This window comes from Equus caballus, chromosome 17 (genome assembly GCF_041296265.1).
Source record: "Equus caballus isolate H_3958 breed thoroughbred chromosome 17, TB-T2T, whole genome shotgun sequence".
Classification (NCBI taxonomy): Eukaryota; Metazoa; Chordata; class Mammalia; order Perissodactyla; family Equidae; genus Equus; species Equus caballus.
Window position 1 is genome coordinate 27,746,079 of NC_091700.1, and position 16,927 is coordinate 27,763,005.

Below are 16,927 nucleotides of genomic sequence, written 5' to 3' on the forward strand. Positions count from 1 at the left end.
AGAATATCACAGCTACTGTTTGTTGAGCATCTCTGACAGATACTGCAGGTTCAGTGGCTCCATTCAGCCTACACAGCAAGGTCATGTAGCACGATTCACATAGCGTCTCATTTAATCCTCGATAAACTCTGTGAAATAGGGAGTATTGTCTCCATATCACAGATAGAGACAACTGAGGTTTAGGGCAGTGAAATGCTCCCGGAAACCACTCACAGGTAAGTGGGGAAGCAGCACGCAAGCTCATACCCTGGACTTCAAAACCCCTCCCCCAGGATGGATGTGGCAAGGTGAAGGGAATTTATCTTTGCCAAGCCTCCTTTTTTTTCACTCCCCCCACCGCCCTACCCCTATATCAATACCCCGAGAGCCTTATAACCTGAGAGCAAGGCAGTGCTGAGGCCAAATCACTAGAGGCGCACCCCAAGCATCAGGGAGGACACCGAGGAGGAGCCGAGCAGGAGCCACACAGCCGTGTGCGTGACCATCCCTCCTGCCTCTGAGAATCTGTAGCCCTCCAAGGACAATGCCAAAGCCCAATATGGAGGGCGCAGGCTTCGGATACAAACACAACCGGGTTTGAATCTCAGCCTCTCCATGTGTTAGTCGCGCACCTTAGGCAATATGGTTCTTTCTAAACCACAGTCTCACCTGTAAAATGCCTGTGAAACCTGGAGCACACCGTCTACGCAGGGTTGTTGTGATCCTTAATCATGGTCGCGTTGAGAAGTGCTTAGGCCAGTGCCTGGCACACAGAAAGTGCCCGTTAAGTGGATAATCCAGCTGTGACCATTGTCCACTTGAAGGCAGGGCCTGAGTCTGCCACGTCCACTGTGGTCTCCCAAGCACAGCACGGTGCTGAGCTCAGAGTCAGGCCAAAATAAATATTGTTGAACCAGTGATGGTCTGAGCCATGGGTGTCCCCACCCATGGTAGTGAGACGTGGGGGCAGCACCTCTTGTATTTAACTCCAGCACCAACCCCGTTATTTATACAGCCCCTTATTTACATGAGACCATTCATCTCACCTCCAGGCTGGATGATGTACCCTCAGAGCCCACAGAATCAGGGATGGTAAGATAGAGTCCTCACCCACACTCCCAGCAGCCACGCAGCAGTGTTCTCTGTGGCTCTTAGAGATTTGCATCTAAGTAGGTTTGTAGGACTTTTATTCAACAGCAAATATTTGAGTTCTCTGTACTAAGCACTGTGAGAGGGTTAGAGATAAGTGGTAAAAAAAGACAGCTGTGGCCTCTGTGTTGGTACCTAGAGTCTAGCAGAGAAATGGAAGCCTGTGGAAGGAGGAGGTGGGTTTAGAGGTTGTTTCGACTTCTCTGTGCTGTGAAGATCAGGGCTTGACGTCCGCCTCTCCCAAGAGAGCCTCTCTGCCCAGGGCCATTCCATCCTTCAAGATTCCAGATAAAACCTGCTTCCCCCAGCAGCCTTCTCGGGCCCTCCCTTCTCCACGCTCATAAATGCCCCTCCAGCACAAGCCCCCAGCAGCTGGTTCATTCCTGGCATAGTTATTTTGGGTTTGGCTGGGCTCTCTGCTTCCCTCCTTCCCACAGCACCCAGCATGATGTCTAGTCCCTGCCAGAGACGAACAGATGTCGATAACAAACTAGTGAATGAAAGAACCAACATCTCTATGGCCTTGAGCAAGCTTTTAACTTTTCTAAGTCTCTGTTTCCTCATCTGACCATGGGACTAAATCCAGTACCAAGTGATTTCACAGTTTTACATGTTGGTAAATGTAAAAGGTGACATGAGTTTGTTTAGTATTAATCCCATCCAGGAATCCCTAGGGAGTGGGAACCTCTTGGGAAGTGCCCTGGAGGCCCAGGCCTCCGAGCCCCTGGAACGCGCCCCCTGCTTGGTTTCTCAGCTCCCCCAGCCCCTCCCTCCAGCCCATGCCAACTTCCCAATCCCCATCTCCCTCCGAAAGTCCTGGGGTCCTGGGGCAGTGCTGGGCGGGGTGCCCTGGGCCACCAGGGGCCCTTAGCTGTCCCATCTGCCTCACTCCACCCGCCAGCGAGGCAGCCTGCACGCGTGGCCACCGCCCCAGCCTCAGGCCCTGCCTGGCCAGCTCCGGGACAGAGGGCGGCTGCAGGAGAGGGTGCAAGCCAGAGCTGCCAGCTGCACGCGGGGGACACGACCAAAACCTGCTCTCCCTGTCCCCAGGCCCGGAGCGAAGCGTTTCCTGCCTCTCCTTCCTGAGGACGCGTGGGCTGCCAACCTGGACTCCACGTCTGCCTCCCTCGTCGTCGCCAGCGGGCCTCGAGGTGAGAGGGGAGCCCGCAGGCGGGCCAGGTGGCCCTGGCCTGAGACTCGACCTCCGGCCTGGGTGTGGCAGGAGGGACCCTCAGCACTCGCTCTCCCCAGTGCCTCTCTGCCGTTTCCCTCGGGCCTGCCCTCTCCTTGGAGCCCAGGCTGATGACCCCCAGTGCGCCTGCCAGCCAGGACCGGGGTCACCTGAGGAGTGAGGACCCGGCTCCCACTCCCTCCAAATCCCACCCCTCCCACCCCCGGCTGCCCACTCCGAGGGCCTCTGCAGGGGAAATGGGCCACTAATGGTCCTGGAGGAGTGTGGGGCCCAGAGGATGTCACTTAGGTTACATAAGTACCAGGCACAGCCTGTAAGGAGGACACTGCCACAGCAGGCACGGGCAGCCTGACAGAGGAGCCGGAAGAGGAAGGACAAAGAATCATACAACGGAGATAGCCCTGGAACCCCTCATTTTAGAGATGAGGAACTCAGCCCCGCCCCTCCCACCCCTCCCCCCAAGAGGTGGAGGAAAGCCTTCTGAGTCCAGATCTGCTGCTAGCCAGTCAGGTGACATCACACAAATGATAGGGCCCTCAGGCTTCAGGAAAATGTAGTGAGTGGGCACAAGTCCTGCTCCAAAGCACTGGGATTTTAATTAAAATGTCCAGTTAAAAGCAGCCCCCTGTGTTATTCTGGTTGCAAGGGGAGGCTCATGTTGTGTGTGTTGGCCCCGGGGTATCTGGTCATGTTCCCCTCTCTAGCAAGGGACGCTGACTCCCCCCGCTGCTCGTTCACGGGCCGCCCCAAAGCTTCAGGCCTTCGGGGCGCCAGGTGCCCTAGGAGGCCCCTCTCCACCTCCACCTGGGGCGGCTACGGCTTCCGCTTTACTGGTGTGAGCATAGAGCCTGGTCTCCCCAGAGAGGAGAGGAAGCTTTGCAATCTAGCGGTTTAGGGAGCTCCCTAGGGGAAGCGACATGCATGGGGTCCCCACTTCACAAGGCTTGCTACATGGACACCCACATACAAAACAGTCAAGAATCGTGACCCATAGGCCTAGAGGAACCCCCAGAGCATCCCTCCATTAGGCAAGTCCCATAGAGGATTTAAAGTAAGTGCTTACACACACAGACATCAGTGATTGCCATAGCACAAACTTCCGTACCTATCCTCCACAGCCAAGGCCAGAGCCCTCCTCTGTCAGGAAGGCTGCCCTGATTAGTGGAGAAGGGAAAGGCTGTCGAGCCATTTAATCCAAACCCACCAAGAAACCCCTTTCCCCAATATACAGCAATAATTCTAACTGATCAAAATAAGCCAAGGGAAAGAGGAAAAGTGCCCTCGTGTTGTGAGGCTTCTTGCTGTCAGCAGGGGCTCAGAGCCTCAGCCCTGCGGGGCTCAGCAACTCAGCTGTGGGCAAAGCGCAAACGCCAAGGTGCCCTGCTACCGCATCCCTCCTTGCAGGCTCTGTCACCTTCTGGAGGCTGTCTGGGGGGGCCTGTCCCATTGCAAACTTCACTCCTGTAAGTTGGGCAGTCGTTCAGCAGAAACTTCCCTGCTTCGGGTTTGGTTATTTTTGACACCAGCCTGACTGTGTAATGCAGAAGCTCTGTCAGGCTCGAAATCCTTAGCTTTATTCAACTACATGGCATTTCCTTCTCGCTGGAAGAGTGATACAGCCAGAGTGCCTAGTTCGTGGATATGGGATACAGCATTTCACTTGCCGTCGTCTGACAGGTAAGCTTTATCTGTGATGGGCCCTGTGTGTCTGTGATGGGCCCTGTGTGTCTTGATGGGCCCTGTGTGAGTGTGTCTGCGTTGGGCCCTGTGGGTGTGTCTGTGATGGGCCCTGTGGGTGTGTCTGTGATGGGCCCTGTGGGTGTGTCTGTGATGGGCCCTGTGAGTGTGTCTGTGATGGCCCTGTGGGTGTGTCTGTGATGGACCCTGTGAATGTGTCTGTGATGGGCACTGTGGGTGTGTCTTTCAGTCTAGAGACAAAGCTTGGGTCAGCAGCATGGTGGTAACAGCAGGAGATGCTCTCGCCTGTGTGGCTGACCAGGAAAGCTTTGTGCGGGTCTATAACATCAAGGAGTACAGCCTGTGGGGACCAGAGTTGCGGCCTCCCAAGAGTAGGCAATGAATTCCTCATGTTAAATAGTGTGACAAGCACAGCTTCAGTCTTAGGTTAGCACTCTAGTTGGTAAAATTAAATTGTGCCAGTGAAGAGGGGCCTCTTAAAACTCTTTAAGAATGGATTTAGAGAAAAATATTTTCATGAAAGTATTCATTGTTGGCAAGGATGCTAGAAAATGAGCACTCATACACTTTTTGATGGAGGGTAAATTGGTGTTTACTCTCTGCAGGGCAGGTTGACAATATGTGTCTAAAGCTTCAAATCAGCAATTCTACTTCTAAGGATTTGATTAAAAGAAAGAATAAGAAATATGCACAAACATTTAGTTATAAGGTTCTGAATCAACATATTGTTTTTAAGAAGGAGAGAAAAATAAATATAGGCAACCTAGATGTCCAACATAAGGGGGATTGATTAAATACATGATGGTATAATGCATTGAAATATCTTTAGTTGTTAAATGATGCTGTAATATGAAAATGTGCTTACAGGAAAAATATCCATGATAAATTATTAAATGAAAAAAATCAGATTGCAAAACAATATTACAGGATGAATCTATCTTTGTTAAAGCAAAGAAGCATATGGAAATTAAAAATATGGATAGATATGCACCAAGGTCTTAACAAATGTTATCTCTTTGTAGATGAGGTTTTGTTTTCTTTGTTTCTGTTCTGTTTTCCTCTTTTTACAAATCTGTCTTTTCTAGTATTTCTGGATACATGTTGCTTTGGTAATAACAAAATATATGTTTAAAATTTTAAAACTCTTTCATACAATTGTAAAAGTGTTCATGTTTAGAAAAAAATCAAACAGCACAAAAGAATGAAAAATAAAAAGTACTAGCTGTTCTCCGATCTCCTCTGTCACCTGACCTGCCATTTCTGCGTGCTCCTAACACTGCTAATGCATTCGAACTTCCTTCCAGAAAGTTTCTATACATATATATACAGGGGCACATACACAAGACATAATTTTCAGAACTTTTTTTTCTTTTATCTCTTAGACAACTTTTTTTCTTTGCATCTCTTAGACAACTTTCCAAATAAGCATATTTAGTTTTATTTAGCATATCTAAATGGCTATATAATATTCTATTAAACACATTTCTGTAAAGCCAATGTAGAGGTAAATATTCACAAACTTCCCTTTAGTCACCTTTTCTTGTTCTACCACAGGAGAAGTTTAAACGCTAAAGTAAGAGAAATCGGAATTTGGAAGTAAGAGTGATCTGCCTTGCATTGGTCTTCACTCCAGGTACCAGGTACCAGCCTATTTTAAAAATCACTTTTGAGTACTTGCATGTTCCTGCAGGCTGCCAAACCATAAGTGCCTTGCATGGGTCCCATTTTCTGTGTCTTTGGACCTGGCACAGGGTCTCACACACAGTAGGTACTCAATGAACACTTATCAAACTAATGTAGCAAGACCAATGAGTCCAGTACCTCTCTCCCTGTTGGACCCGCATCCAGATCTGACCCGTCCTGCAGGAACCATTATACGGACGGCATCTAGCATCATGGTGGTGAACTCTCCCTCCATACTCAGATATGTTTTCCCTTTGAATTAGATGTGACTTTCTGGAGGGCCCATGTCAGCATGGTGACATCGTGAGTACCATCCATTTTAGAGTTCAAGAATCTGTAAAAGAGTTAAAATAATTTCGCAGCTGTGATCAAGTTGATCCTCCCAGAAGCCCTCTGAATTAGTCAAAAGAGGAAAGCAGTGTTACATTCTGCTGTTGGTGAAAACAAGATGTACATATTCCCTACACGGAATAAAGGAAGAGATTGGAAGTCTTCATTTTTCTTGTAAATGGATGATTGTTTTCCTTGAATTGATCTGGTGTTTTAGTGTAAGTTTAGAAGCTTAGTAAGTTTAAGATTTGTTTCACTGGAGTTGAAAGGAATCGGTGCTAGAGGTGGGACCTGAGCTCCGGCCAGATGGTTCTTTCCAATCTCTTGGTCTTCTCCCCAGACCCATCATCCACAAGATGGTTTCCATCATATCTTGTTTGATATCTTGGGGCTGGAGTTAGGGAATTTGTGGGAGGGGGTGTGATGTGGCAGGAGGCAGGGAGAGAATGGTACCCAGAATAATTCAGGAGATTAACCTGGCTTCTATATCCCAACTTTAGTTAATGGAGTATTGACATGTTGAGCTAGTGTCCCTTTCATGCTGTAACAGCCCTGGAGCATCTCTCCTCCCCTTTTCTCTCATTAGTTTGGAGCTGATAGAAGAAGAAAAGTTTCTGCTGTCATCCTCCCTCGACCTCACTGTGCGCCTGTGGAGCATGGACGGGGAGTACACAGGTATGGAATGTCCACCTGGCCACCGCCTCAGTCCCAGTGCAGGGCCTCAGATGGAGCCTCCACTGAGTCATGAATTCTCTGAGGTAAAGTGTACTGATCAGCGCAGGCTGCCATAACAAAAGACCACAGACTGGGAGCTTAGGCAGCAGAACTTTATTTCTCTCATGGGAGCAGTTCTGGAGATGGAAGTCTGAGATCAGGGCGCCAGCATGGTCTGGTTCTGGTGAGTGCCCTGTTCCTGGATTTCAGACTGCCACCTTCTCGCTGTGTCCTCACATGACCGAGAAAGAGAGAGCTCTCTGGTGTCTCTTCTTATAAGGACTCAAATCCTATCGGATCAGGCCCTACCCTTTTGACCTCATTTAACCTTTAACTACTTCCTTCTAGGCCCTATCTCCAAATACAGTCACATGGGGAGTTAGAGGTTCAGCATATGAATTTGAGGGGGACACAATTCAGTCCATACTATAAAGTCAACTTACGTTCACAAAAATTAACAAAATCAAAGACGTTTAAACTTAGAGAACTCAGCTAGATACGGCAGCGAGTTTGGTAAGGAAAAGTGTTATCATAAGGTCATGTCTGGGCAGGAACAATTCAGGATGGGGAGCTGAGTGTGGAGAAAGGCCCCGCCTGAGTGGGCCGTCCTGACAGTAACCCGACTTCCGGCTCAGAGAGCCTCTGCACCTGTTTCAGCAGGTTAACTTGCCTCCCTGGCTGATATTTTTTGAGGCAGGTGCTAGAACTATTTTGAATTTATCCTGCAAGCTCTTAGTATCTTATTGAGTAGCTTATTCCCCCGTGTGATATATTTTGTGGGAGGCATTCTAGGCTTGAGTCTCCTGGGCAAGTGGCCCTGTAATTGTTTCTTATGGAAATACAGAAGCAGAAGTGAATTTGATTAAGTTAACCAGGATTAAGGAGACCCAGCAAAGCTTCACTCTGATCAGAAGACAAGCTACCTTCCATCCTATGCTTATTATTTGTTAATTTATCTCTACTCTTCCAGGGACCTTTGGGCAGAGTAGCCCCTGGGATGTTTTCACTCCTGCCTCCTGGAGCCACCCTAGAGTCCCCTATGAAATTTTGACAGATGCCCAGAGCATGCCTGCTCACCCAGTGCTGGAAGGGGATGTTCCTGCAACGCACCTGGGAAAGGAGGAGCAGGAGAATGCGGTGAAGGGAAAGGCCAGGGCTAAGGTTGGTTCTGGCACATCCTATTCATCTGTGTTTTCTTTGTAGCTTCCACACAGATCAAGCAGGGAATACAAACCGCTGTCTGAGGGAGTCCAGGCATGGCCAGAATAAAAGTGTGTCCCAAGATCATGTTACAGACCAGGGCCAGGAGGGTGTGGTCCATCTCGGGGAGAGTTGGAGCTGATCTCCCAGCATCACTTGGCTTTTTTCTCCTTTTGACCAACAAAAGGCTGTCATCCATGGCCTTGGGACGCAAGGAGACTCAGCACCGTGCTCAACCCAACTGTCACATCTGAGAGAGACAGACACCGAAAATTCAGCCCACGGCACACTTTCACCATTATGAAATATATTTAAAAGCTGGGCTTCCTAACGAGTGAAGGGAAGAAATGATCAGCTTATGATCTATGAAAGCCAAAATTGGAGCAGGAGATTTTGAGAGGGCCCTGGAAGATGCAGCCTTGATTTAGGGCTCGGGGAAATATATGGATTTCCAAGAAATGCTCACCCTTTAATAAATTGAAAAGCAGGTCATTTCATGAGCTATTGCTCACTGGTTATGTTACAACTCAAAGCAGGACACCTGCTCTCCCAGCAAAATAATGTGTCTTCGGTTTTTCCTTGGCAGCCTCCTGGAATACTGATCACACAGTAGAATCGACACAGACTTCATCTGCTTTAGAGCCCCAAACATGTTCGAAACAGGAAATAAAGGGAGCGGGAAGGCGTAGATCAAGAAAGCCTTCTGTCTTGTCGGAGGCGGCTCGCCTTCCGCCGTCTTGTGTCACAAGCCTTCTCAAGGTTAGGAGGAGATGCTGTGGCGGCTCGGGAGACTCCGCGTATGCTACGCGGCACTCTCGGCCTATTTAGAAATGCAACAATTTCAGTGTGCGTTTGATACAGAGAAAATAAGTGAGTTCATTAATTTGATAGACCCAGAATGTGGAAAATAAAAGCCAGGGAGAGGGAGGAAGACAGGAAGGAAAAAGAGCAGATGGGGACAACTGCAGACACGCACACGAGCTGGGTGTTGGATGCTCCGCTCCTCACCAGACCCAGAGAAATCAGACTGCCAGTTCAGGTGCAGGGAGGAAGGAGCTGAGCGAGCGAGGTGGGAGGAAGAGGGGAGAAAGGAGGAGAAGGGGAAAGGGCCGGGGGAGAGGAGGAGGATTCTCAGTTGGACAAGATCAAAACATGTAACTTGTATGGTGTTTGCTCTCCAAGGTTGAGAGAGAGTGAGGCACAGACCTGGTGAGTGACCTTGATCTTGTGTAAGGAAACCGTTAGGTGCTTCTGTGTTTATTATTCTGTCCAGTTTGACTGCAAGTACCTCAGGAAAGAGTCTGTAAATTCTTTTCAAGAAAAATGCAGGGGTGAAAAAAGAACCTAAGCCCTTCTATAGTGTACCTGGGCCAGTCGGTGGGAATCCAGACTGTGAAATGACAGAATGAAGGGCTCGCAGCACTGCTTATGAGTTAGGGTTAGCTGAGTTCTGCTCTCAAGTTCACCTGCATGAATCGTGTGCCCTCCAGCCATCGCTTCCACGGATTTATAAAACGAGGGGTGGGATCAGCTGATCTTAAAGTTTCATACCAACCCTAAAAATGCTATGTTTCTCTGAACGTCTGTTTTGCAAAACTGGTCATATTGACTGCATTCTGGATGTCAGTAGCAATTCTACCAGAATGCCAGCATATCAAATACAACCACGACTAAAATAAGTTGACCGGATGCAGAAAATCACTCACCTGGAGAATGTCACATGTGGGTGTGTAGTTGGAAAATCGGCTGAAAGCTCAGGGGAAAATGCTCTTGTTATCTAACAGATTCAGACAGCCTGGATCTCATCCTAGCATGGGAAATCCATGTAACTGACAAGTTATCCTCGTTCCCTCGCGCCAGTGTGATCATGGGTTCCCATTCCCATTTCTGCTCCTTTTTATTCCAGCATGAAAAGATGTCTAACCCTCGCTCTCCAGAAGACTCCATCCTTGAAGGTGAAACGAAAGAAGACATAAATCGATGGTACGCGTTTTGCAATCGCAGGTCAGCCAGAAAGAAACGCTCGGGTCAAAGCAAGGGCCGTCCTGAAATAAGGCAGCCTTTCCTGGCTGAGGCATCCCAGGCTGCCCTGTCATCGGCATGAGTCACTTGTCCCTAAGGCCCCCAGCCTGTGAGTATAACGAGGTCACAGCTCAAATATCACCAGTTAAATGTCCTATCTGCATGACTCAGGACACTCTGAGGAGCCCCAGTTTTGTCTGGTCATCTCGTGTGGTCACGGGTCACCCTCTCAGGTTCTTCACTTCAAGTTCTATGGTTGATGTTGCTGCCTGCAAGGCCACTTGAGGCAGGACCACCTCATCCTTCCTCCCGCAGGAGCCCTGTGCAGCCACTCTGACCTCCTGAGGGCGTTGGGTGGGGGCTTCCCAAGCCTGTGAAAGCCTGGGGTACCGCAGAGGCCCTGCGTGCCCTCCAGGTCTCTCTGCAACAGGACGTGCCTGGGTTCTGCAGAGAAGTAGACAAATGAGTGAACTCCTCTCTCTCTACTTCTGTAAGGTGTTTTGCTCCCCAGACCCCCCACTAGCCTTCTTGGGTCCCAATCACTAAGAGACCTAAACAAACAGTCCCTTCAGTGTCACCTGCTGCTCCTCTCATCATGGGATTTAGATCTAGGCCACGGGGCGACACGGGTATGATACCACCCAGCTCCTTGGTGCAGTGGCTCATAGTCATCAAGAACCCAGGCCCCTTCTAAGAACTTCTTCCCCACTATCTTAGCTCTGGCTTCTGTCCTCACCATCACCTTATGGTTCAGATGGCTGCTGGGGCCACTCGCCTTCCACCCACACTCTAGGCAGTGCGAAATAAACAGCAGTGCGGAGAGCGGGATTTCAGGGCTAAACGGGTGAGTCTTCCAGCCAGATCAGCTTCCTTTATGGACTTTTCCAGGAGGTCCTGCACACTCCTACTTACATCTTTTTGGCCAGAACTTAGTCACATGGCCACATCTAGCCACAAGAGAAACTGAGAGCTCTCTGACTAAGGAGGAAGGCGAGAAAGGGTTTTTGGTAGACAACTAGCAATCTCTGTTCCAGCAGGTCACACAGTAAAATGCTTCAGATGCTGTCAGAATTGGAGGCTATCATACATAGAAACTCTACCCATCATCCATATCTTGCCAGAAAATGGCCCAGAGCCATGAATCTGAAATTTGGTCATGGCACATAGTTGGCTTGTTAGAAAATGATGTGGACTTGAGTTATAGTCCTAGGCCTGTCTTTGTAAACAGTGTGACCTCAGACAAGTCATTTAAACTTCCTGTTTGTACACCTTGAGATCTCCCAGGTGGATCTGGAATCTAATGAGATGGTGAATGTGACAGTGGAGACTGGAAAGGAAGGGGGCTTCTCTGTCCACAGAGGAGGTTTGGTTTGGCGTGGGGTTTGGCATCTTCAGCACCATCATCATCATTAGCGGCAGCAGCAGAAGCAGCACCGTTCTTTAAACCCCTTCACAGGCCCTGCTTTGGGATTAGTTGCCGGGCTCCTCGGAGAATTAGTCACCTCGGGCTGCTATAACACAGTACCACAGCCTGGGTGGCTTAAGCACCAGACATTTATTCCTCACAGTTCTGGAGGCTGGAAGTTCTGGCCAATCCAGTTCCATATGAGGGCCTTCTTCTTGACTTGCAGGCAGCCACTTTCTCATGGTGTCCTCACATGGTAGAGAGAGAGAGAGTAATCTCCCTCTTTTCCTCTTCTTAAAAGCCACTAATCCTGTCATAAGGGCCCCACCCTCATGACCTCATCAACTGTAATTACCTCCCCAAGGCCCCATCTCCAAAAGTTGTCACATTGGGGGTTAGGGCTTCCAAATATGAATTTTGGGCGATACAATTCAGTCCGTATCACTGAAATTGCTGTGGGGTGTGAGGTGGGAAAAGGTTTTCAAACAACATAAATAGACAGCTCATGCACACAGAGGGTTGCCATGGTAAGATGCTGTATGCTCTTGCTTCAGTCCACTCCAAGCAGAGGCAGCACGGAGAGTCAGCTCCAAACTCAGAGCTGGTTCAGATTCTCTACCAATCTTTGTTGAATGGCCAAGTGGGTGGGACGGAAAGTGAGAGATGTGATCAGTGAAAGAAAGCAAGCAGAGAGGGGCTGCTTGGAGTGTTGCCACCTGGAGATGAAACAGCAGAAACCCTCTCATGCAGTAGGATCGACACCAGTGGTTGTTGGATTAATTTTTGAAAAATTTTTAAGTCAGGGAACCATTAAAAAATGATATGTGCATCCTGTAAACATTTTATTTCAATTTGCAACAGTAAGAAGTACATTCATCCCCTAATCTTTTGATGTAGGGCCAGGGCTTTTTCTTCAAGTAAGAGACGAGTTCAGCACAGTCTTTCATACAGTAAACGCATTATATATGATTTTCAGTTTCCAATTTTTTAAAATAGAACAAGAACTTAAAGATATTTGCAAAGCAATATGAGCACAGTAGCCTCCTAGATTTTTATAATTTTCCCCAAGCTTTAACCATTGTCTCATCCATCTTCAATTCAGTATCACCCTCACCCTCATCTAGTCATTTCAAACTATTCATTTGAGTTTTCACAAAGTTTTTTACACTAGTTTTATCAATTTTCATTTTGCTTAAATAAATTTGTCTTCACAATAAAATGTACAACTGGCATACCCAGGTTTGGGAACAAATACAGCTGATTCTTATGAAGCACACAGCTCAGCCCTCAACTATTGGGGGTAGAAGTGCCATCCACCAGACGTGAATGAGCCGAGGGCTGCGGGCATTTGGCAGCTGTTTACGGAGAGTCAGTTAATCTATCAGTTCAGTTAAGAGAGTGTCTACTGCATGTGATCCTTCGAGCAAGAAGGATTCCCTAGAAATCAAATCAATGCTTTCCCTGAACAGCTTGGCTGTGTCACTGAGGATGGGGAGAGAGAACACGGGAAAGAAGAAGGCAATGACCCTGTTGTTAGTCTACCCATGTTAGTTTTACAAGATACCTCACCTACGTTATCTTAGTGGGGCCCAACCTTCTCAAAGCACACACCTTATTCAATGTCAAAAAGTGTCGAGGATTGGGGCCGGCTCCATGGCCAAGTGGTTAAGTTCACATGCTCCGCTTCGGCGGCCCAGAGTTTCGCCGGTTCGGATCCTGGGAGTAGACATGGCACTACTCATCAAGCCATGCTGAGGCAGCGTCCCACATAACACAACTAGAAGGACCTACAACTAGAATATACAACTATGTACTGGGGGTGCTCTGAGGAGAAAAAGAAGGAAAAGAAAAAAAAGATAGCTCAGGTGCCAATCTCAAAAAAATAAAAAAATGTTGAGGATCTTCCACCCAGGGCCATCTCTGACACGGGGGTAGGAAATTACCAAATTGCTTTGTTTTGTTCTTACGACCTCTCTGGAGATGTACTACTTGTTGTCTCCACTTACAGATGAGGAAACTGAGGCTTAGGGAAGACATGTGATTTGCCCAAAGTCAAACCAGTCTTCCGTGGTGAGGCAGGAACATGATCCCGTTGCTCTGTCCAGTACCCCACAGAGAAAAGACCAAGGGCTTTCACTGGAGCGTTTCACAGAAAAGGTATTTATATGAGCACAGAAAGGAAGGGTGTAGCTTTAATATGGTCCAAACACTGAGGAGAAGCTATTGGTAATGGGTAGATTATTGTGGAATCAAGTACCCTTCCCAAAACACAGGCCTCGATGATGGTGCTAGCGTTAACTGGCTGAGACACACAATGGCCAGGGTTCGCTTAATCGAAAGGGGTAGAAAGGTGGCCAGGAGTAGGAGCTTCCCAGCGTGTGCAGGGTGAAGTGAGGCCAGGAGAGGCAGACTGGGAAGTCATTTCCAGAAAAACCATACCGGGAGACAAATGGATGGGAATTCGCATGGAGCAAAGAGGGTATAGACTACCTTTGGGCTCTCACAGAGAGGGAGGAGGTGCTAATGGAGCAGAGATGGAGCACAGGCCATAGAATCCAGTGAACAGATGGAGAATAGTGCTGTAGAGACAAGCCAAGCTCCAGCAGAGGTGGGTAAGTATATGTTGTGCTCCTGACAGATCAAGGACATTCAGATTTGGTCTCAAGGTTTTTGCTGGCAGTTGTCCATGGATACTTCCGGGAAAGTTTGTTCAACATTCACTCTACACTATTTGCTGAGCACAACTCTGTGCCATGCATGGTGCTGAGATGCAACACTGGGGATACAACTAGGAATGGAGAGGAGTCTGTGCCCTGAAGGGGCTTACACGCCGGTGGGAGGAACAGGGCTCTCCAGGCTCCGACCCTTCAGTGCTCCGCTCTCCCCTGGCAGGAGTGGTGCAAAGCATTGTGGGGGCACTAGCTTGGGAGGTCACTGGGGAGCTTCCTAGAGGAAAGGAATTCATACTGAGGCCTAAAGGATGAATGGGACATAGCTGTTGGAGAGGAGACCTCAGGGGAAGAAAGAGCTACCGCAACACAGATGAACTTTGAGAACATTAAGCTAAGTCACAAAAAGACAAATACTATATGATCATTTCCACTTACATGAGGTACTTAGAGTAGTCACAATTCATAGAGACAGAAAGTAGAATGGTGGTTGCCAGGGGCTGGGGACAGGGGAAATGGAGAGTTGGTGTTGAATGAGTACAGAGGTTCAGTTCTTCAAGATGAACAGAGTTCTGGAGATGGATGCTGGTAATGGCGGCACGACAGGAATCAATGGACTTAATGCCACAGAATTGGACACTTAAAAATGGCAAATTTTATGTCCTGTGTATCTTACCACAATTAGAAATTAAAGAGAGGGAGAGAGAGAAGAATATGAGGCCAGGCCCCTGGGCAAGAGGGCAACGGGAGCTCTGGGAACTGTGAGCGGTTCAGTGTGGCTGGCACAGTGTGGAGGCTGCGACAGTGGCAAGGACGGGATGGAGAGAAGGAGCTTGAGGGTGGAAGTAGATGCTTTCTGAGCTGTTTAGAAATGAACAGGAGGGAGGAAAGAGTTGGGCTAGAGGGTCAAGCAGAAGGGATCGACATATATGTTTTTGCTAATGGAAAACGTGCTAGGATGAGAGGTACCACTAGGCTCAATTTAGGGGCTTGCATTTAAGCAGGAGGCAGCAGTGAGCCACCAGGCCCCCGCGAATCTGCTCACTCTCCTGGTTGTTTTCCTCTAGGCTGCAGCTGGAACAGAACAAGCCTTCCTAGAGAGCGCCGGAGCTGGGGGGACCCAGTGTTTACCAGAGCCTCCGGTACCATGAGGTCGCCTGCGTGTCAGCTCTCAAGGAGAAGCCTGATTTGTCTATTATTGGCTCAGGTTTGTTCAATTTAAATTTTCTTACACAGGAAAATGAAGGAAATGAGGCTGCCCAGAAGGAGCACTGATCGCATAGCAGTCTCCTTGTTTGAGACCGGAAGAGACTAGGCTGCTGTTTTCTTTTCTTGGCCAATTCTCCTTCCCCAGTTAATCAAGAGGTTTGGCTGAGACTAAGCTCTGCCCAACAGGGGCAAGGATGAACCAAACAAGGAATGATTTCGGCCAATGTGGGCTTCCTCCCAACGCAATTAGAGCTTGAATTTAAGCAAACAAATCGGATTCAAGGTTTTTCTTCCTCGAAAGCCGTTATTCCATTGAGTGAAGGGAGCACAGAGCTGATGGGCTCCAGCCAAGCCTCCCGAAGCAGTTCCACCACAGTCCCCAAATATCGCTGACAGCGACTGCCCACGGAAGGGCTGAGGACAGCAGGAGGGAGAAGGGAGGCTGTTGGTAAAAAATAGCTAGCAGTTTTGAAAGTTTGCTTTGCGCCAGGTAAACCTTGCTTAAGAGCTTAGATGTATAACCTCATTTATTCCTAAAAACACCCCCGTGGATAGATGCTGTTATTATCCCATTTCATCCACAAGGAGACTGAGGCTCCAAGAAGTTAAATGACTTACCGATGGTTAACAGTTAAGTAAATGGCACCAGAGCCCATCCTCCTAACTACCCACAATACTGATGCTTGAGAAGAGGTGAACAAGCTCTGGGCATAGAATCAGAAGGCCAGTTGCCTCTCCTTTCCAAGCGTGGTCCTGGAGCAGCCGTTTTAAAGCTATAAACCACCTCAGATCCCAACAGTAGGAGGAGAACAATAACCACACAGCTGACAGTTACAGAGCACTTACTCTGCTAACCTCTTCAGGGACATCGTTTAATCATTGCGGTAACCTAGTGACAGTGTACCCCGCTTTACAGATGAGAAAACTGATTCTCAGAGAGATTAAGGATTTTGCCCAAAGTCACATAGTCAAAAAATTCAAAATTCAAACCTTAGTTTGGCAAACACTGGACTGTAAATCTCTACCTCTACTTCAAAGCCATCATTTTGCAGATGACAACATTGAGGTGCAGAGACCCCACCACGGCAAAGCCAGGAAGTCTCTTGACCCTCCTCCCCGAGTCCAGCACTTCCAGTTCCCGCTCACCTGCTCTTTGGTCAGCCAACGACCAGTACCCTTCTCAGAGCGGCAAGAGGGGTGCCTTCCTGGACATGCCCCTCCCCATAGGGCAAGGGGTCTGCAGGACCAAGGAGAAGTGGCCACCCAAAGGCTGCAACCCCTTCTAGACCACACTGCGGGTCCTGGGATCTGGAACTTCCATACCCAGATAGCCCCAAGTCCACGTCCAAAGCCTGTGCAGCATCCTTCCGAATCCATCCATCCACAGAGGGACCACACAGTCGCAGCCCAGTGAGGTGCCTAAGGGGAGGGTCTTTGCTGGGATGCAGACATGCTGGCTGGGGTGCCCATGCATATGCGCACTAAGGCCCCTCGTAGTGCGGGAAGGTGGAGGGAGAAGGGCAAGCTGGGAGCCAGAAGCTGGCTCTCCCTGCATTTCCACACTCGCCACAGAACTATTAGGACTCCAAGAATTCGACATCCAAGCTGCCCTCCAGGGCCTTATGGAGTGACCAAGCTAGGACATTAGAACACTCACCATCTGTTAAATATTGTATT

At 48.7% G+C, this 16,927-nt stretch overlaps 1 protein-coding gene across 1 annotated transcript in view; it reads left to right on the plus strand.

The window, feature by feature from the left end:
* LOC102150935 (cilia- and flagella-associated protein 337-like) overlaps positions 1-15,404 on the plus strand; it is a 108,561-nt gene extending 93,157 nt beyond the window's left edge. Inside the window, 9 exon segments of the mRNA XM_070240043.1 lie at positions 2,179-2,222; positions 2,225-2,279; positions 3,725-3,783; positions 4,248-4,389; positions 5,965-6,004; positions 6,618-6,706; positions 7,716-7,906; positions 9,852-9,949; positions 15,109-15,404. Coding sequence (XP_070096144.1) covers positions 2,179-2,222; positions 2,225-2,279; positions 3,725-3,783; positions 4,248-4,389; positions 5,965-6,004; positions 6,618-6,706; positions 7,716-7,906; positions 9,852-9,949; positions 15,109-15,316 — 926 coding nt within the window. The 3' untranslated portion in view covers positions 15,317-15,404.
* Positions 15,405-16,927: the final 1,523 nt, after the last annotated feature.